Source organism: Lepidochelys kempii, chromosome 2, assembly GCF_965140285.1.
Source record: "Lepidochelys kempii isolate rLepKem1 chromosome 2, rLepKem1.hap1, whole genome shotgun sequence".
Lineage (NCBI taxonomy): Eukaryota > Metazoa > Chordata > Testudines > Cheloniidae > Lepidochelys > Lepidochelys kempii.
In genome coordinates this window covers 32,833,719-32,856,180 of record NC_136381.1, presented here as the reverse complement: position 1 = coordinate 32,856,180, position 22,462 = coordinate 32,833,719, and the positions used below count along the sequence as shown (strand labels likewise).

General features: G+C 42.0%; 1 protein-coding gene across 4 annotated transcripts in view; it reads right to left on the bottom strand.

Moving 5' to 3' along the window:
- Positions 1-20,616, bottom strand: part of TMEM74 (transmembrane protein 74) — a 42,422-nt gene extending 21,806 nt beyond the window's left edge. For 3 of the 4 annotated variants that reach the window (XR_012157109.1, XM_073330317.1, XM_073330316.1), the window contains exon 1: positions 20,514-20,616. Coding sequence is in view for 3 of the 4 variants with exons in the window: in XM_073330317.1 (XP_073186418.1) it covers positions 20,514-20,556 (43 nt within the window). In the remaining variant the exon portion in view is untranslated. Of the gene's footprint in view, positions 1-12,218; positions 19,403-20,513 lie in introns of those variants that run through there. The other variant, XM_073330315.2, reaches the window with a different exon arrangement.
- Between the last annotated feature and the right edge of the window lie 1,846 nt (positions 20,617-22,462).

Genomic DNA, 22,462 nt, shown 5'->3' with positions numbered 1-22,462 from the left:
AGAAAACAAAACAAATGAACAAAAGAGACCAACACCAAAAAGAAAAAAAAAAGATACTAGCTCTTTCTAGCTGTTGAATTTTTAGATTGTACAACGTTGTCCACAGAAGCAATAGTCTCCCTGCCATGCTGTAATCAGCAGTTTGTAGTGATTGTGCATTACTCTATCAACCAAGAAGTGCAGTGGCGACCATTCTGAGTGTGGCATATTCTGCTGTATCAAACAAGAAGTGTTGTGGCAGCCATTTTGAGCGTGGCATATCCTCCGGTTTGTATCAGATAGCCTGAACGTATCTGTCTTAAGTTAAAAACAAAAAAAAACAAAAAAGAACACCACACAACAGGATACACAGAATACTGCTAACCAGGTGTTGTGACAACAAATCTATCCAGGGTCTACCTCATCTCCCACAGCTACACAGTATGCTAATAACATCAGCCACACTATCAGAGGCTCGTTCACCTGCACATCCACCAATGTGATATATGCCATCATGTGCCAGCAATGCCCCTCTGCCATTTACATTGGTCAAACTGGACAGTCTCTACGTAAAAGAATAAATGGACACAAATCAGATGTCAAGAATTATAACATTCATAAACCAGTCGGAGAACACTTCAAATCTCTCTGGTCACGCAATCACAGACATGAAGGTCTCTATCTTAAAACAAAACAACTTCAAATCCAGACTCCAGCGAGAAACTGCTGAATTGGAATTCATTTGCAAATTGGATACTATTAATTTAGGCTTAAATAGAGACTGGGAGTGGCTAAGTCATTATGCAAGGTAGCCTATTTCCCCTTGTTTTTTCCTACCCCTCCCCCCAGACGTTCTGGTTAAACTTGGATTTAAACTTGGAGAGTGGTCAGTTTCGATGAGCTATTGCCAGCAGGAGAGTGAGTTTGTGTGTGTGTCTCCCGGGGGTGGGGGGTGGGGTGAGAAAGCCTGGATTTATGCTGGAAATGGCCCAACTTGATGATCACTTTAGATAAGCTATTACCAGTGGGGTGTGAGGAGGTATTGTTTCATGGTCTCTGTGTGTATATAATGTCTTCTGCAGTTTCCACAGTATGCATCCGATGAAGTGAGCTGTAGCTCACGAAAGCTCATGCTCAAATAAATTGGTTAGTCTCTAAGGTGCCACAAGTACTCCTTTTCTTTTTGCGAATACAGACTAACACGGCTGTTACTCTGAAACCTGACAGTATGCTTTGCTAGACAGCAGTCTTAACTTAAAAAAAAATGTTCCAAACATCTCTGAATTTCCTGACTATGAATCTCATTCCACTCTCTGAGTCAAATGGGAATACTGGCTTGAAACGTTAAAAAAATCTATTTCCTTGCAATGAAGGATGATGACTCTACTACTAAACATGCTCTGCTCCTACACTTTGGAGGAAGCGAGGTGCACCGTAATTTTAAAACATTGCCAACACTAGTTATAGGAAGGACTATGAGAAATCAAAAACAGCACTCACAAAATACTTTAAACCATATACAAATGTTGACTATGAACAATATACAATCCAGCAAGCACATCTGTGAGAAAGGGAAAATATGGATGAGTATTATCCCCGACAGCATTGCCTTGCGAGTTCATATGAGTTCACAAATGTGGATCATGAGATAATAGGGGAGATAGTACAAGGATATTTGCCAAGGATATTTGCCAGCTAATCGGAGAAAACAAATTATTTGAGACCCCTAAATGACACTTGTCAGGACACTGCTCAAGCAAATGAGATATCATAAATACATACTCAACAAATAGAGCAAAGAAACCTGCCAACAAGTACAGAGACAACACATGCACTCCACACTAAGAACTCAATCAGGAATCGACTGTGGCATTCTCAAGACAGTAACCAACCATGGAAAACTCAGGTTCCAACCTCAAAGATGACAAATGTAAAATGCTACAAATTTGGAAGCTCTATATCCTCACCAAGGTGATTGCCAAGCAAAGGGGTTCATATCGTAGCAGCGGAAAACTGCTAAGCAAAAGTCTGTAGATATAGTATTCCCCCAAAGGTCAAGCTAAATTTTCGACAAAGACATCAAGATTGAGTGAACATGCTTGAAGCTGACACCACAGAAGATGTTGGCTTTTATGTCTTCACAGTATTCCCCAAAAGAAAGAAGTCTTCCAAGCACACTGCGTGAAAGTGATCATGAAATGATAGAGTTCATGATTCAAAGGAATGGTAGGAGGGAGAACAGCAAAATAAAGACAGTGGATTTCAAGAAGGCAGACTTTAACAAACTCAGGGAGCTGGTACGTAAGATCCCATGGGAAGCAAGTATAAGGGGAAAAACAATAGAAGACAGTTGGCAGTTTTTCAAAGAGACATTATTAAGGGCACAAGAAGAAACTATCCCACTGTGTAGAAAAGACAGGAAGTATGGCAAGAGATCACCCTGGCTTAAGCAGGATATCTGCAATGATCTAAAAATCAAAAAAGAATCCTACAAAAAGTAGAAACTAGGTCAAATTATAAAGAATGACTATAAACAAATAATACAAGTATGTAGGGACAAAATTAGAAAGGCCAAGGCACAAAATGATATCAAACTAGCTAGAGACAAAGGGTAACAAGAAAACAGTCTACAAATACATTAGAAGCAAGAGGAAGACCAATGACCGGTACGCCCGTTACTCAATGAAGGGGAAAAATAGTAACAGAAAATGTGGAAATGGCAGAGGTGCTTAATGACTTCTTTGTTTCAGTTTTCACCAAGAAGGTTGATGGTGATTGGACATCTGATGTAGTGAATGCCAGTGAAAATGAGGTAGGATGAGAAGAGGCTAAAATAGGGAAAGAACAAGTTAAAAATTACTTGGACAAATTAGATGTCTTCAGGTCACCTGATGAAATGCATCCTAGCATACTCAAGGAGCTGACTGAGGAGATTTCTGAGCCATTAGCGATTATCTTTGAGAAGTCATGGAAGATGGGAGAGATTCCAGGAGACTGGAAAAGGGCAAATATAGTGTCAATCTATAAAAAGGGAATAAGGACAACCCAGGGAATTACTGACAAGTCAGCTTAACTTCTGTACCTGGAAAGATAATGGAGCAAATAATTAAGCAATCAATTTGCAAATATATAGAAGATAATAAGGTGATAAGTAACAGTCAGCATGGATTTGTCAAAAACAAATTGTGTCAAACTAACCTGATAGCTTTCTTGACAGCGTAACGAGCCTTGTGGATGGGGGGGTGGAAGCAGTAGACTTGGTACATGTTGACTTTAGTAAAGCTTTTGATACTGTCTCGCATGACCTTCTCATAAATAAACTAGGGATATGCAATTTAGATGGAGCTACTATAAGATGGGTGCAAAACTGGTTGGAAAACCATTCCCAGATAGTAGTTATCAGTGGTTCACAGTCATGCTGGAAAGTTATGTCAAGTGGGGTCCCACAGGGATCAGTTATGGGTCCAGTGTGTTCAATATATTCATCAATGATTTAGATAATGGCATAGAAAGTACACTAAAAGTTTGCAGATGAGATGAAGCTGGGAGGGGTTGCAAGTGCTTTGGAGAACAGGATTAAAATTCAAAATGATCAGGACAAATTAAAAACATAAGAATGGCCCTACTGGGTCAGAACAAAGGTCCATCTAGCCCACGATCCTGTCTTCCGACAGTGGCCAGTGCCAGGTGCGCCAGAGGGAATGAACAGAACAGGTAATCATCAAGTGATCCATCCCCTGTCACTCATTCCCAGATTCTGGCACACAGAGGCTAGGGACACCATTCCTGCCCATCCTGGCTAATAGCCATTGATGGACCTATCCTCCATGAATTTATCTAGTTCTTTTTTGAACTCTGTTATAGTCTTGGCCTTCACAACATCCTCTGGCAACAAGTTCCACAGGTTGACTGTGCGTTGTGTGAAGAAATACTTCACACAAATTGGAGAAATGGTCTGAAGTAAATAGGATGAAATTCCATAAGGACAAATGCAAAGTACTCCATTTACGAAGGAACAATCAGTTGCACACATACAAAATGGGAAATGACTGCCTAGGAAGGAGTACTGCGGAAAGGGATCTGGAGATCATAGTGGACCACAAGCCAAATATGAATCAACAGTGTAACGCTGTTGCAAAAAAAGTGAACATCATTCTGGGATGTATTAGCAGGAGTGTTGTAAACAAGACACAAGAAGTAATTCTTCCATTCTACTCTGCTCTGATTAGGCCTCAACTGGAGTTTTGTATCCAGTTCTGGGTGCCACATTTCAGGAAGGATGTGGACAAATTGGAGAGAGTCCAGAGAAGAGCAACAAAAATGATTAATGGTCTAAAAAACATGACCTATAGGGAAGATTGAAAAAATGGGTTTATTTAGTCTGGAAAAGAGAGGTATGAGAGGGGACATGACAACAGTTTTCAAGTATCAGAGTAGCAGCCATGTTAGTCTGTATCCGCAAAAAGAAAAGGAGTACTTGTGGCACGTTAGAGACGAACAAATTTATTTGAGCATAAGCTTTCGTGAGCTACAGCTCACTTCATTGGATGCATTCAGTGGAAAATACAGTGGGGAGATTTATATACGTAGAGAACATGAAACAATGGGTGTTACCATACACACTGCAAGGAGAGTGATCAGGTAAGGTGAGCTATTACCAGAAGGAGAGCTGGGGGGAAAAAGACCTTTTGTAGTGATAATCAAGGTGGGCCATTTCCAGGAGTTGACAAGAACATCTGAGGAACAGTGGGGGGAGGGGGGCAAGGGGGAAATAAACATGGGGAAATAGTTCTACTTTGTGTAATGACCCATCCACTCCCAGTCTTTATTGGAAATCTATCAACTTCATGACAAAACTCGTACAGATACAGACAGACATCATCTTCCTTTCCAAATACAAACAGATGGACATCATACCAAAAGGACTGAAGATAAAAAAATCCATTACAATCTACATACCACACAGACTGTGCTGACAGCTTGTGTCACACGCTCTCAAAGAAACTGCGTAACCACCTGATCAACATCCTCTACAGCAAACAGGGAAAGATTAAGAATGAGCTCTCAAAACTGGATACTCTCATAAAAAACAACCTTTCACACAAACTTCCTTGTGGCTGGACTTTACAGAAACTAGACAAGCCATTTACAACCTCAGACTTTGCTTCTCTACAAAAGAAAAAGGACACTAAACTATCTAAACTACTACATGCCACAAGGGGCCACAACAGTGGTTCCCTTAACCCACCAGCAATATTGTTAATCTATCCAACTATACTCTTGGCCCAGCAGAAGAATCTGTCGTATCTCGGGGCCTCTCCTTCTGCCCCTCCACCCCCACGAACATGATACAGTTCTGTGGTGACCTGGAATCCTATTTTTGACATCTCCGACTCCAGGAATATTTCCAACACACCTCTGAACAACATACTAACCCACCCACAGAGACCTTCCTACCAAGACTACAAAAAGAAGGATTCTGGGTGGACTCCTCCTGAAGGTCGAAACAACAGATTGGACTTCAACATAGAGTGCTTCCACTGACGTGCACGGGCTGAAATTGTGGAAAAGCACCATCACTTGCCCCATAACCTCAGCCGTGCGAACACAATGCCATCCACAGCCTCAGAAACAACTCTGACATCATAATCAAAAAGGCTGACAAAGGAGGTGCTGTCGTCATCATGAATAGGTTGGAATACAAACAAGAGGCTGCTAGGCAGCTCTCCAACACCCCTTTCTACAAGCCATTACCCTCTGATCCCACTGAGGGTTACCAAAAGAAACTACACCATTTGCTTAAGAAACTCCCTGAAAAAGCATAAGAACAAATCCGCACAGACACACCCCTGGAATCCTGACCAGGGGTATTCTGTCTACTACCCAAGATCCATAAACCTGGAAATCCTGGATGCCCCATCATCTCAGGCATTGGCACCCTGACAGCAGGATTGTCTGGCTATGTAGACTCCCTCCTCAGGCCCTACACTATCAGCACTCCCAGCTATCTTTGAGACACCACTGACTTCCTGAGGAAACTACAATCCACTGGTGATCTTCCTGATAACACTATCCTAGCCACTATGGACGTAGAAGCCCTCTACACCAACATTCCACACAAAGATGGACTACAAGCCGTCAGGAACAGTTTCCCTGATAATGTCACGGCAAACCTGGTGGCTGAACTTTGTCCTCACCCATAATTATTTCACATTTGGGGACAACGTATACCTTCAAATCAGCGGCACTCCTATGGGTACCCACATGGCTCCACAGTGTGCCAACATTTTTATGGCTGACTTAGAACAACGCTTCCTTAGCTCGTCCCCTAATGCCCGTACTCTACTTGTGCTACATTGGTGACATCTTCATCATCTGGACCCATGGAAATGCCGCCCTTGAGGAATGCCACCATGATTTCAACAATTTCCATCCCACCATCAACCTCAGCCTGGACCAGTCCACACAAGAGATCCACTTCCTGGACACTACAGTGCTAATAAGCAATGGTCACATAAACATCACCCTATAATGGAAACCTACTGACTGCTATACCTACCTACATGCCTCCAGCTTTCATCCAGAACACACCACACGATCCATTGTCTACAGCCAAGCTCTTCGATACAACCGCATTTGCTCCAACCCCTCAGACAGAGACAAACACTACAAGATCTCTATCAAGCATTCTTACAACTACAATACCCACCTGCTGAAGTGAAGAAACAGATTGACAGAGCCAGAAGAGTACCCAGAAGTTACCTACTACAGGACAGGCCCAACAAAGAAAATAACAGAACGCCACTAGCCGTCACCTTCAGCCCCCAACTAAAACCTCTCCAACGTATCATCAAGGATCTACAACCTATCCTGAAGGATGACCCATCACTCTCACAGATCTTGGGAGACAGGCCAGTCCTTGCTTACAGACAGCCCCCCAACCTGAAGCAAATACTCACCAGCAACCACACACCACACAACAGAACCACTAACCCAGGAACCTATCCTTGCAACAAAGCCCTTTGCCAACTCTGTCCACATATCTATTCAGGGGACACCATTAGAGGGCCTAATCACATCAGCCACACTATCAGAGGCTCGTTCACCTGCACATCTACCAATGTGATATATGCCATCATGTGCCAACAATGCCCCTCTGCCATGTACATTGGTCAAACTGGACAGTTTCTATGTAAAAGAATAGATGGACACAAATCAGACGTCAAGAATTATAACATTCAAAAACCAGTCAGAGAACTCTTCAATCTCTCTGGTCACTCGATTACAGACCTAAAAGTTGCAATTCTTCAACAAAAAAAACTTCAAAAACAGACTCCAACGAGAAGCTGCTGAATTGGAATTATTTTGCAAACTGGATACAATTAACTTAGGCTTGAATAAAGACTGGGAGTGGATGGGTCATTACACAAAGTAAAACTATTTCCCCATGTTTATTCCCCTCCCCGCCCCCACTGTTCCTCAGATGTTCTTGTGAACTGCTGGAAATGGCCCACCTTGATGATCACTACAAAAGGTTTCCCCTCCTCCCCCCTACTCTCCTTCTGGTAATAGCTCACCTTACCTGATCACTCTCCTTACAGTGTGTATGGTAACACCCATTGTTTCATGTTCTCTATGTATATAAATCTCCCCACTGTATTTTCCACTGAATGCATCCGATGAAGTGTGCTGTAGCTCACAAAAGCTCATGCTCAAATAAATTTGTTAGTCTCTAAGGTACCACAAGTTTTCAAGTATGTAAAAGGTTGTTACAAGGAGGAGGAAGAAAAACAGTTTTTCTTATCCTCTGGGATAGGACAAGAAGCAATGGGCTTAAATTGCAGCAAGGGAGGTTTAGGTTGGACATTAGGAAAAACTCCCTGTCAGAGTGGTTAAGCAGTGGAATAAATTGCCTAGGGAGATTGTGGAATCTCCATCATTGGAGACTTTTAAGAGCAGGTTAGATAAACAGCTGTCAGGAATGGTCTAGATAATTAGTCCTGCCACAAGTGCAGGGGACTGGGACTAGATGACCTCTCGAGGTTCCTTCCAGTTCTGTGATTCTGTGATTGTTCAGCCATGACGCCACATCATCATACAAGGATACAAGACCGAAGTTTTAACTGATGCTGGTGCATCCGTGAATATGAAGGACAAAGTGTGTCTAAACCCATACCACATAAACCGTTTTTACAACTGACAGCAGTAAAAGTATGTGCCTATGGAAATCCAGATTCACTGATAAGTTGTGGTGTATTTTCAGCTCATTTTGTATTTAAGATAGGTCTGTTACCAGTTCAGTGTACCTGGTGACTAATATCACAGCTACACTGATTAGTTATGCCACAGCAAGGGCGCGAGGACTGATTCAGGTGATCCAAATGGTACAGCCTAACAGGCTAAATTAACTCCTAAGGACATGCTCAAACAAACAGGAAATTTGAAGAGAAAGGAAATAAAAATTACACATTGATGACATGGTTCAGCTCATAGCTCTACCATACAGATGCATTATTTTCCATGTCAGAAAGCTAATGGAAGAAGAGTTAGCACACCTGGAAGATCTTGACCTCCGTGAGCAAGTGGAAGGCCCCACAACAGGGGTCTCCCCTATAGTAGTGGCCCAGAAACCAAAGCGACTAGGCAAAATCTGAATTTGTGTGGATATGTGTTTACCCAATTGATCTATCAACCATGAATGACACATCACCCACACTGTAGGTGACATTATTGCAGATCTGAAGGGAGCAACTTGAGCTCCATCCTGAGTCAAGGTACATAACAACCTTCATGACACACATGGGTCTACACTGCTATAAATGACTCAGTTTTGGCATTTCTTCAGCTGCAGAAATATTTCAAAACACCATATGTGAGGTACTAGCTGGAATCTCTGGAGTTCTTAATGTGAGTGATGACATTAGTATTTGGCACTACATCTGAAGAGCATGACACTCTACTAGCAGCTGTTTTTGAATGACTGCAGGAGCAGAATCTCATGTTAAACCCAGATAAACGTGAGTACAATAAACCCACATTAGAATTTTTGGATATATAATCTCCAAAGATGGCATCTCAGTGGATCCTAAGAAAGTGAAGGACATTCCTCACGCCTCAGTTCCAGAAACCCCACTGAAGTTCATAGCCTGCTAGGGCTTGCAAATTACAGTAGCAGATTCATTCCAAGTTTAGCAACTATCGCACAGCTTCTGAGAGAGTTAACCAGGAAAGACCAAATATGGGTTTGATTAGATGAACATCAAAATGCATTTGAGGAATTAACGAAATCCCTTACCTGTGATATATTCATGTCATATTTCGATTCCACTAAAAAGAACTGAACTTTTAGTAGATGCCTGACCTGTTGGATTAGGAGCAGTCCTCACACAGGTTGACCAATGTGGTCAAATTTACACCATTGCTTATGCCAGCATTGTTCTTTCACTTGCTGAACAATACTCTCCAACAGAAAGAGAAGCTCTTGCTGTAGCATGGGGATGTTCTCATTGTCATTTAGACATTTATGCATGCTGTGTTCCCTTAACTCCAGGCTTCAACCAGTGATCTGTGGAATCTTACTTTAGAACTACATACAGCATCTGTGTGATTCATTCCAGAAGCTCCTAATCAGTTAGGACGCAACACCAACCTTACCAATTCTTCCTGAGTACACAGCTAATCCTTGAAGAAGGCAATACCAAAACACCAAAAAAGCTACTTGGCATTATTAATATCCCAGTGCAGTTGCTTTGCTTAGTTTGGCAGATGTTGCTTTATGTTTGATTTGAACCGAACTCATCTTTTTTCATTATAAAGAGACCAGCTCAGTCTTGTTTTGTTAATAGACAGATTGCAGTACGGGACTCGTAAGAAACTTTATTTACATTTCTAGCTGAACAACGTATTTTAAGATACCTTTAATGGGAAGAACTGATTTTTCTCTCTACAAAAGGGACTTAATCAATTTTGCTTCTGGAAATGTTTTATTCAACAATAGCTGAGTTTTCCTGTGTACAAATCCATCAAAGTAGTGACTTCTGAGAACAGAGAAATTTTATGTGCTCATGTAAAAATGCAGGTTTTACTATTGGAACGAAAGCAGATTGATTTTTTTGAAATATTAAAAGTTTATCATAATACAAATGAAAAACTTAATTAGAAGTTCACTGCAAGCTTTAGCCAGACATGATTTGTAGAGTCCTGCAAATCTGTAGATATCCGTGGACCACGTTTGCAGATCGCGGATTGGATGTGGATACAAATTTTGTATCCGTGCAGGACTCTAATGATTTGGGCTGATTTTGCTTGGAAGAGTTTGCTGCTGCACATGCTCTGAAAACTGAAGACTTTAATAAAAATTGCAAATACTTGCAGTTCTTCTTTAATTCAGGTGCTTTAGGGGCATCTTAGGATACCCCTTTTCATAGACTACTGGAGTAGTAATTGGGAGGCCTGGATTCTATTCCTGACTCAGCCACTAGATTACTTGGTGACCATGGGAAAAATCACTTCACCTTTTTGTGCCTCATTTTCCCCATCTATATAATAGGAATAATGATATTTGCTTCCTTTGTAAAGCATTTTGAGATCTACTAGTGAAAAGTGCTCTATAAGAGCTAGGAGATGCTATTTATGCTATTTCTTGAGTAGTCCCCTACATTCCAATGGGAGTCCATGCAGAGTAAAGTACAAGTCATTGTAAAGGTGGCAGAAACTGGACCACAGACTTTGGAAAATACTTTGGGTCAGATTGCAACTCCCTTTCTCAGTTTGGTGAGCAGTTTCTCAAATGTGTAGCCCAGCCAATTTCAATGGAACTGCTCAGAATACTCATGCTGAGTAGCATCTTTAAAGGTGGAAGAATCTTCCCAGAAGTGAGCAGAAAATTATATGCATCTCTGCAGAGTCACGGTATTAAAATTAATAAAAATGTGCATTATTTGACTAAGTGTCCAGAAAAAAGTATCATATTTTTTAAAAAAAAATATTAAGCAGATTCTTTTCAAAGACAAGATTTCTGTCTTGCCTTTTTTTATTAAAAGGATGCAAATTAATAACATCCGCTGATTCAGACAGGAATAAGAGATAGCTCACGTCACTGCAGTCTGCAGTGTTTCCGACCTTGGAGCAGTTATGCCCAGAAAATAAAGAGTTCCATTTAATAGCATACATTAGGAAAAGTCCTTCAAATGTAAAAAGGAGACCAGAGCTAGATGAGCAGTAGAAGTGAACTTAGTATTTGTTTCTCACTAAAAAGCTTTCTAGGTCTTTAAGCTGATGGATTGTCATATCTATAAATACACCAACTTCCTTAACCCTTAATTGCCATAGGATGTACAAAATGAGCTAAATGTAACCCTAGTGCCATTCTCCTGAGGTCAGAGTTACACCAGGGGATAATGTTATGGTATCTATTGCAGTAGAAGCCAGGAACCCCTGTCAAGGATCACAGACCCATCATTTTATGAGCTAGGTGGAACCTAGTTATGGGTTGAGTGGTGGATGGGGGTGCAGAACATACAAAAACTGGGAGAGTGACAGCTGGAAGGAGCAGCTGAAAGCACAGTGTCTGAAAGAAACCTGGGGAAAGGTTTTTTGGGTCAAGGGTGCAGGCTGATTAGAGTGTTTTTGGTGCTGTGAGCAAAAGAAGCTGTTTGCTGCTATTTGATTCCTTCTTCATTCAAAGAAACAGGACTTTGCATTCTTTGTAAGTAAATAAAACTATATCAAAGAATTATTTATCACCAATTTCTACTCCCAACTGGAATATCCTCAGGGCTCCAAACTTTGACTAACCACTTGGGTGAAAACAGGGAAACAGTACAAACAAGTAACAAAGAAGAGTCCCTGCTCCAATTTGAATCTAAATCAAGGAGTGGCACTCCTATTTGGTTTTTTAGTAGAGTAAAAGCTGCAGGATAGGGCCATACATCCATGCCTGGGCAAGCCACAGAAATTATTGGAAGCAATGTTACAAGGCATGACCCATGTTACATGTCAGTGTGCATCTGTTTGTGCTGGGCTTAAGTGTCTACTCCTGCTTCCAGTGAAATCAGTGACATTACTCAAGCCAATGGGAGTTGTGTGGGATCATGCCTTAAATAGAGGTGTGAAGGAAGAATGTTACTGAAAACAATCCTTTTAACCAGATGTGTTTGGCAGCATGGAGAGAAAACAACGCTGTTATATGCAGTTTCAGCAAAGGTCAGAAACAATAGTAACGAAAGATTAATGTTGCAATTTTTTTTTATTCTATACCTGTACAGAACACTATTACTGTTATAAGGCGGCATCAGATGCACTACTGAAAAGCTCACAATAACTAACACTGTCTTTAGCAGTTCAAAATGCAGATTTACAAAATTAAATCAGTTACTTTCCTGTTTGGTAAACACTGGTTATTACAGACAGTTTTTTAAAAGGATTATCAAGATTAAAAACTGTAAACATATTAAAAACAGCAACAACCCAACAGAGATTCCTAGGAGAGATTTTAAAATTAATTCTTCTGTCTATAGAGGATGGCAGTGAGACAGTAAAGCTGGTTGTCTGTGGAAAAACAGGAAGGTTACCAAAACTTATAATGGAATTAAGGATAATTTTGTGTTAGTTCTTTCTTTGGTGATCGTCTATAGGGGTAGAGGGAATAGGGGTTATTCAGTTTCTAAATGATTAGTACATGTCTGTAATTGATGGGCTAAAAAACCAGCAAGGGACTGTTTTAATGGCCATTTAATATTTTAATGAGTTTTGTGTTCATTGCCTTTTAGCTTTTCAGGGTTAGATCGTGGTCTGGACCACATACCCACGCAGGAAACTAAGGGGAAGAAAGAATTTCTTAATGCCTTAAACAGGCTACTTGGGTCTGAGCATACAGGAGTAAGCAGGTAGGTGGGGAGTAACTTGGACTAGGCAGAGTCTTGACTCCACTCCACAGATGGCCAGCACAGCTGAGGTGTCACGAGGGAGAGGGGGAGCAGGTATCATCATTTCTTGCTGGTGTAGACCAGGAGTAAATTATTACCCTCTTAGGACATACCCTAAGAGGGTAACAATTTACAGCTGGATGGTGATTGCAGGACATACTATACAAGCTCACCCGGGACCCTGGATACATAGTCAGGCGGCGAGCCCACAATGAAGTCTGTGCTGACAAGGCTTCACTTCTGTTGGTACCAGAGCTAGCTAAATTAAAGCTAGCTTAAGTATGTCTACATGCACTGCAGTCACATCTCTGACTGCAGGATAGATGTACCCTTAGAGTGAGGAGGCAGCAAGGAGGGTATTGTTTGAGTCCAATTCTTCCTAAATTTACCAATACCCTTTGCTCAGGCCTGCTCCTAAGATCCAGCCCTAATGAATTTGGCCCTCAGGAAAAGTGCCAGATTTACATCCCTGAAGAATGAAGTTTTCTATCAATCCTTACATTAGGTACAGCATGGGGAACAAGAGAGCAAGCTTCCCCCATGCTGCTTCATCAATGTGCTTCAAATCAGACCAGGAGAAATCGCTTCTGTCTGTAATGGGGCAATAATTCATTCTCTTCACCCAGCCAATCCCTGGACCCTCTGCTGAGTCTGCCTGCAAGGGTGCCAATTGTGGTGGCTATTTTTGTGATGTGAACATTTGTCCATTGTGAACTGTTGGGTCACTACCATACTGTACTCTACTAGAACTAGCGATCTAGAAGTGACAGGCTTCATTTATATCACCACCAACCCCTTCCAGCCTATCTCAATATGGGTCATGGGGAAATCCGAATAGTTCTGTTTCCTACCTCCCCCTGCATTTCCTATTCCTGAAGCTTCCCCTCCCCTTTATACAGTAACACCAAAGCAAAAAAAAAAAAAACCCACATAGATTATATTATTTAAATTTCCAGATTTCTCCCAATTGTGCAGTGCATAGACACCATTTTGTTGGCTTCTCTGCCTAAAACATTCATGGAAAACCTGTGGGCTCATTTTAAAATAATTCACTCATGATCTGTGAAATGCTTTTACAAAGTGTCAGAAAACGTCTCACTTAATAATATGCTGACAATAAAGGGAGTGTTTTCTTTTCTAGTGCTAATAATCTGCAATAAGGCCTGCCACGGTTCTTACAAAAATGTGTGATCTTTATAGCCTCAAAAATTGGTGATCTTTTTCAGATCTTCCTGCCGTTATAATATGCACTCCAATTTTACACATGTTTAGTTAAAAAATAAATTTAAATATATCCATCCAAGCTCAAAATTGACAGCTTCTCTTTTAGACTTTTTAACTGTAAGACTGAAAAGTTAGAGTGCAGCACTTCCAGTTGGACTCCTCTCCAGTCTAAGGGCTCTCATCACACTCAGTGTGACACACTACAGTGGCTAGCATCAGTGGGAAAAAAACAGGTTTCTTCACCCTATCACCATCTATGGACAAATAACAGTAGAAGAAATCTGGTTAGGGTCTGCCTGCTCAGGCTTCTCAATAAGGGCCACATCATGTCCTCAGAAGCTCACTCAGCAGTGTAAGGGGAAGTTGTAATCCTCCACCCATCTTCCCTCTGAGTCTTCACTGGCCCTCAGGTCTGAACACGTAGGGGTAAGTGAGCCCTGTGGGCCCACACTACTCCCATGGCCATCCCTAAAAAGCAGCGCAGGGGCGGACAGAATGCCACACCTCCAACCATCACGGTGAGTCAGCACTGTTTGGGTAGTTACCTGCTACTAGTATGAGTCAGTAGCAGATTGGAGCAAGAGATGAGCAGGGGAAGCAGCCTCCTTGTATGTCTTCTAATTCTCAGTGACTCCACTTACCATTCTGCCCGATTCCAATGGGCCAAAACAGCTTCTACCTCCACATAAGGAGAGTTATTTTTGAGTTTAGAAAGCTAATCCTGATAAGAACTGGATTAATGATAGCACATCCACATGGCTGTAGGAATGCAAGCTCTCCAAACACACACTCCTCCCTTTGTGCATTCGTTACAATTGCATTATAATCTGCTCCCATAAGTGCCAAGCAATGAAACTGAGGAAAGTCTACACTGCACGCTAAGTCCGTGTCTGTGGGACATAGGCGTGTTGACTCAGTGTTTCCAAGCCCATATTTGAGCATCCAAGCTGCATTGTAAACCTGGATTTACAGTTGTTGGACTGGGTCTCATAGCTGTGCTAGTGCATCCAGACAGCGCTACGCAGATCTTCTGACTCAGGTCTGCGGCTTAACACGTGTCCACACTTCAAAATGACAGGACTTGGACCAGAGTCACCGGGAGACTCAAGCGCTCACCTACCCGCCTAGCAGGGTCCTAGGACTGATGTCTTGAGTACTTGCTGACCCAAGCCAGACAGATTTGGGTAGACAGACTTGGGCTCAACCCTGAGTCAGAGCCTGGACTTAGTGTGCAGTGTAGACACCCACAGAAGGGCAGTCATGGCTTGAGACTTGAAGTGCCAGCTCTCTGCAGGGCCAACATTAAAGCATCGGCACAACATGGCATTCCTTACAGATACGCAGTATGCAAACAGCGGAAGACAGGAATGTGTTCCAATCCTTCTGGGTGCTACATCAGTGGGCACCTTGGAAATTCAAATAGATTTCTTAGGCTGTCCAAACCTTTAACTGCATAAATTTGTATGAGGGGAATCCCAGAGCAAGCACATACAACTCTCTGAACCACAAAGGAGTGAATACCAAACACAAGTCCTGCATTTGTCTCATGATCAGCCAGAGGGAAAGGCATAATAGGCCAGCTAACGATAGGTTATTCAGTGTTTTCCCTCATCATGCCCTTCTGCTACCCACCAAAATAGAGGTGCGAATGAAGGGATTTCCATACTTTTCATATTGAATTAAATCCTCCCTCCAGTCACATGGGGCAGCATTAAAAGAAAGACCATAGAAGACAAGCTGATCACCAGACATAATTAATCAGAGCCTGGGAAGGCCCATTAGCAGAGCACAGTTCAAGTTTATTTTCCCCCTTTCCTGCTTTGAGTCATAAACTGTTGTCAATCTGCTTATAAGAACATCTTGTGTTTCAAAGCAGATATTTACTGTGAACATGCTCTGCAAAGACAGTGCAACTATCAGTGTGGGTTACTATTCATGTGAGAGCAAAGGGTTGCATTCATGATCTTCACTAGTCATGCAAGATTGAGAATTGACAGCCTGTTGGCCAGTCTCCAAGGTGACAATGTAAAAATCTTAGACTCCAGAATCCGACAAGGAGGGGCTGATTCTCTGTTACCCTGAACCTGTGGAGCGCAGACTGCGTGGTTTAGTGAACAGCATACTGGAATAGGACTTAGGAGACCAGCATTAAATTTCTAGCTCTGTCCCTGGTTTTCTGGGTGACCTTGAGCAAATCACGTCAATGCCCTGTGCCTCAGTTTCCCCATCTGTAAAATAGGGATAATGATATTGCCCACCTCTGTAAAGCACACTAAGATCTAGGGAGGAAGAGCTCCATAAGAGCTAGGTATTATTACAGTCATTTACACCAGTGCAAAATCACAAAGCAGTGGAGAATCAGGCCCAAGAACTATAGTACTCAGAGTGTTGCCAGCTCTCTGATTATTTTGTCAGGAGTCTCATGCTATTTGGTGTTTTTCTTCCAGCCCTAGCTCCTGGAGTCAAGTGTTTTCATGAGAATCTCCACTTTCATTCAAAAAAGAAAGTAAATTTCTGTCCCTCATGGCTGAGGAGAGAAGCTTGAAAATGTGACTTGAAGGCACCCTAAAGGCTCAAATCTTAGAAGGCAAATAAAATCCCTCAAATATTTAAGATGAAATCCTCCATTTTTAAACCAATGTCATGATTTTTGGGGGGTTGGGAGGGGGCTGATTCATGATTTTTTAATGCATGGGGCAGGCAATTCTGTGGCAGTCAAGCTATGAATATCTATTAAAACTCCATGGCCAAAATGTCAGGGACAATGTGAACAGATGATAGATACCTTAGCTACTCTTTGGTCTTGCCAGTGGATCAGCTTATACCTAACCAGTGTATATTAAAAAAAATCATACTACTGACCAACAACATTTTTCATTTTTTCCCTTAAAGCAAAGGTACAAAAATCACATCTATTTTAGCATTCCATTGAAGATGTCAGACATCCAAGTAAATTCCCTCAGCATTTAATCGTTGGCCATTGTGCTACACAGACTTCACTGGTAACATCACCTTTCTTTGACCAGCTACTACACTCTATGAACTCAGTGCCCAGGCAGTCTGATTGCTAGGTATCTAACCTTTATTTTCTGACAATTGTTTGTAGAAGTCAATATTTTAAAATATCAAGTAGGTTGCTGATTGGTGGAGCACAGAAAGTTATTGCTCTGACCCATGTAGAACGCAGCTCCTTTTTCTTTTGTCACTGGTTGTGAAAGGTGCACAGTTGGCAGCCTTAGTGGATTAAAATCTATTTTTCAAGAGAACGGGTCTGACACAGGCAGCCTCAGCACACTCACAGCCCAACAACTTGCTTCAAACCTCTGTTGGAAGAGAGGTTTCTGTCTTCATCCTCTTTCAATCTTTGGCTTTTTTGAGACTCCCAACAAGGAGGTCAATTGGTGACAATTTATGGCAGTTTTTCTACCCTGGCATCTGTCCATTTGGAACTAGACTTATTTCACAAAGGCCACAAAAAAGCCATCACAAGTTAACTATTTTCAGTCACTGCCGATCTGGAGTAAAGTTGAACTGCTGATGTAGAGGTGAAAGGCCCTTTTTATCCTATTACCCATGGCCTGAGCTATTCACTCCCCTGCACCACACCCATACTTCACATTTTTAATAATCATCACTGGTTATACAATTACTTGGAGAAAACTGAAGGTCTGTGAATTGGAAGGTGGACAATTCTAAATTAGACATCTGTGCTTTCAATGAATACATGATGAACTACTGGTATTTTCTGGGCTTTCATGTCAGGAAAAAAAAGGGGTCAGTTTAAAAAAGAAAGTATAAAAAACTGTCACCCTTAATTGCTGGGATTAAATGCCAGACTTGGTCTCTCCCTTACTATATTACCAAGCAGACTGTTAATAATCCTCATGTAGGCTGCAATAATTAACAGCTTTCAAACATGGCAGGATGATAGTGTTTTGTATTGGGTACGAAGAAATTAAATAGGGGGAAATATTTTAAAAACAGTATAAAGGAGATCTGGGGAACCTGATTATCACCAATTTATTTTTATTCAGTGGTTTAGATAAGAAAGTGTCATTTATATTGATTACATTATCCCAGCAGGTTTTCCTTAAAAAACAAATGTCCATATAATGCAAACATTCAGTTACAGAGTTTAAGGAAAGACATGTATTGCCAGGCAATTAAACTGCATTACTACCTATCTTTAGCTGTATTTGTTTTCTTTAATAGAACATATTTTCCTGTAGAAATACTGCCTTAAAAATCATGACAGTGCTAATTATCTATGGCAAATGCATCTTCTTCTACTAATGATAACTCTAGTGTATTATCATTTGTGCTGGGTTTCATTCTAAAATTGAAAGAACCATACAGCTTTGCAGATTCCTGGGAGGATGCAAATCTGTTCCTCCTGTACAGCTCCCCTTTCCACATAGACATCATTAATAAACTGGACAGCACCACACCACCCAGAGTTAAGAGACATAGCCCAGCGATCACACACCTATCCAAGTGAGCCCCGATTCTAGCGCTCTCATTCTCCAGTCGCTCCATCTCCCTGGCTGCTACAGTGTTAGGATCCACAGTCACATCTCTGGGCACCACATAGGAAATAATAACTAGCAAAATCCCACTAACCAGGAACAAGATGGCACTAATGAACCCATAGTCTATAGAGTTCCCTGAAGCAGCTTCTGATCCAGTATCATCTTCTTCCTCAGCGATCAGGGAGGGAGGATCATGAGCCCATTCGGGTGGGATCTCTGTACAGGAGCTATGCTGGGCAGGGGGAACCTGGTAGCAACTCTTCACAGAAGAAGGGGCATTTCTCGTATGCTCCAGATTGACATTTTCATCCATATAAGTAAACGATGTCTCCAGTTCCTGGGCACAGCAGCAGGCTCTCTTCTTTTCTGCTTCCTCTTCTCCATCCAAGTGAGCTGGCTGGCAGCAGGGCTGGATGCTGCTTGATGCTGCTGCATGCTGCCAGGAGAAGGAGGGGGTAGGAGTGGAGGAAAGGGGTGCTTGGGTGGGACCTGCTGTGGCTGCCCTTTGTGTAGACTTGCAGTGCCTATCGCAGCAGAGAGCTGCCACCGCAGCTGCTGTTCTAGCCCCCATATCGTCCCCATCTCTCTGCTGTTCGTAGGGAGGGGTCTGCAAACTCCAGTCCACGTTGTTGCACAGATCCGATCGCCTACCCTTCTTGGTGAGGTACAGAAGCTCCATACAAGCCATCAGAACTCCTCTCTAGCAAGCTGCGGCTTTTAATCTAAGCCATGCTTCAGGAAACTCTGTCAATAATACAATCAAGTGATAACATGGTACACGAGTTGTTGCCTCAAAGCAATGTTCTACCCACTAACCAATATTTTTGCTAGGGATATGGCTTGTTTCAGTTGCTAAATGATTAAACAAATTCCCTCTGACATGTATTTCTTTTCAGTCTGCAAATGAAACAGCAAGGGGTAAAATAAACACCTCATGATGCATTAAGAAACCAACAGGAAAGTAACACAAACATCATATATTATTCTTCCTCTCACAACTGTTCAAGGGGAAAATAGCAAATGCGATTGTTTTAATCAAGTGTTTAAAACTGCAATCCTCTTGCAGATCCAAAATCTATTAGGGACTCTAATCAACCTTTGACACCAATATCCAATTAAGGCAATAAGCCATCTAAAATAAAAAAAAAAAGGAGAATCATAGTTATCATCTATAAAAATGTCAGAGCACAGAGTTATCATTTTATTTATAAAAAGCACACAACTTCTTCTTTTCTCTTCTTTTTTAAAAAGGAAGCCTAAATTCAGATTCACAATGTAATTAGAAAGATACAGGCAAATCCCATGTAGCTCAGTAATCCAGGATCTATATTCTCTGGTGGAAATCTGATAATCCCGGGGGAAAGCAGTGCTTTCCTATAGCAGATCTCCAGTTTGATTAAGAGCATTTGGAATGAAATTATGCCTCAAAGACTGATGACTCAAAGACGGATGTTACTTCTCCATCTACGATTAATTAATTATAACAAGAAAAGGAAAAAACAAAAAAAACCTTGTAGCCAAATGCTCTGTTTGTTAAAGAAATTTCTGCTACAAACTAAATATATATATAGGTTTGTTTTTTTGTTTTTGTTTTAAAAATCTCTACTGGACAGTGCTCAGTCATGGGGCTTTGCACTGTCCAAGTAGGAATCTACTGAGTTATAAAACGCAAGCTACATAATCCAAGAGTATTTGGATTCAAGTATATTTGGGTGACACAACTGATAAAAGCATCTTTTTAGACGTACTGTCTTTTAGGGTTTTAACTGCCAAGTGCAGACATGATAACCCAGCCCTATTGCACAGACCGCAGCTCGTCTTCCCTGCAGAATGCTCACATTCCCGGCGCACTTACCTCTCTCTTCTGTTTGCATCCATTTGGCGGATGATTGTTGCATTTCCTAGGCTGCTCTGTGAAAGTCTGATAGAGAAGCACTTGGAGCCCTCCACGTTCCGCCGCCCTGCAGCCTCTGCCGGAGGTTGGGGAGGGGGCGAGGGAGAAGAGGAGAGAGCGTGCCGGCTGGGAGGGGCACCCAGGCTGCCTTCTGGGAGATGTAGTTTTTATACAAGGGGACTGTTCTGGCTGCCTGCAGTGAGGCAAGAGAGAGGGCCAGGGAAGGGGCTCTGTTCAACTTGAACCACCACACACTAGCCATTTACCCAGTCCTCCCTGTTTAAGTAACAACAGCAGCGAGCCACTTTTCCGCTCCAAAATGTTCCTCTAGGTTTCAGTGAGGGCTATGGGGTCTCCCACTCATCCAATAATATCCCTGTGGGTAGCAGTATTATCAAACCCGAGCAGTCAGCAACCATGAGTCAGGCCCCCAAAACGTATGAGATTTAAAAGTCATGAGATTTAAAACAATGAAAGTAAATGTTGGGTTCCTTTTGTGTTTTGAGCCTTTGGGGTTCATGTTTCAAGCTTTTCTCCACAACCAAGAGGGCTCCAGGAGTTGAGACGTTAAGAAAAACAGCAAATATCATAGGACTCATGATAAAATCGCAAGAGCTAGTGATGCTCTGACAGACATGGTCACCTTTTGGTTACACACTTTCGGTATCAGGGTAAGGACAGTCCCACCCATCATGACCGCCCCATCATGTACCAACCTGTGTTGCTGGTGTGGACAAATAATATACTATTATTCCCTAGAGCAAGGGGGGAAACAGGGAGGTAATCATACCTTTCTGAGGCACAATTCCTTCTGTGAGTGCATCACCGCCACCCTATGCACAGGTAAAATGGCAAAGCTGCAGTCCAGCCCTTGATGTTTCTTGTTCCCACTTTGGTGGCTGTGGTTAGAAAAGGGTTAACAGCATTTTTTTTTAAAGTATATAAATTATTGTTGCGAAAGATCTGAGGTGTGGAGGTGGAAAGCAGAATGCATAACACATATTCTGCACATACAAATAAGAGCTGGTTAAAAGATTCGTCAAATGAGTGTGAGAAGTAAGCAACATTTGTCACACAAAAGACAACACGGAGTAAGAGATGGGACCAATGGACTTATTATGAGACTTATGATGGTAGCACAATAATAGCCCTAGATTAAAAAAAAAATCTGCTTTAAAGAGATAAGTAGGCCTGGCTGTGGGAATCTACTACTACATCTGAATGAAATAGACTGACAACACAGAGGGCTGGATTCTTTGTTCTGGCCAAACTGTGCTAAGTAGGGGTGGAATGTATATGTGATTTAAAGCCTCCTGTGCGGCTCTCATAGTCTCGGCAGTGGTCATTGCCTGACTATCCCTGGTGCAAATCAGAGCAACCTATGCTCTGCTGTGTGTTGTATTGAAAACGTTAATTTGTAATGGGTTTCCTGGTCCGGCTTGCAGGCTAGGGAGCTCTGTGATCTGAGTCTTTCAGCAGCCAGGCTGCAGAGAACCAACTTAAAGTAAGGTGGGATGAGTTTGCCTCTCTGCTTTAGGGAGCAGTCAGCTGTGTCATCCTGTGTTCTCATTCTGAATTATGAAAGATAAAGTTGTGCTACCGTTGTATTTGTGTGGTGAGGAACACATGTGAATCACTCACAGTCAGCGGTAATAATGAACTCTCTTATTTTGTTTTTGTCATGAACAGGAAGACCACAGATGAACTGCCCCCTAGCCAGGAGGAAGCTGAACTGAATCCTGAGCAATTCCCTTCATCTCCAGACAGCAACGTGCGGTAACTAACAGCAGCTCCCCGGGTGAGTGCATTCCCCTACATAAAACTACAGCACCTGCTATGCACACATGACACCTTAGGCAAAATACTTGTCCAGCCATCCTGGCTATTCTCACCTGCACTGTGGTATCTCT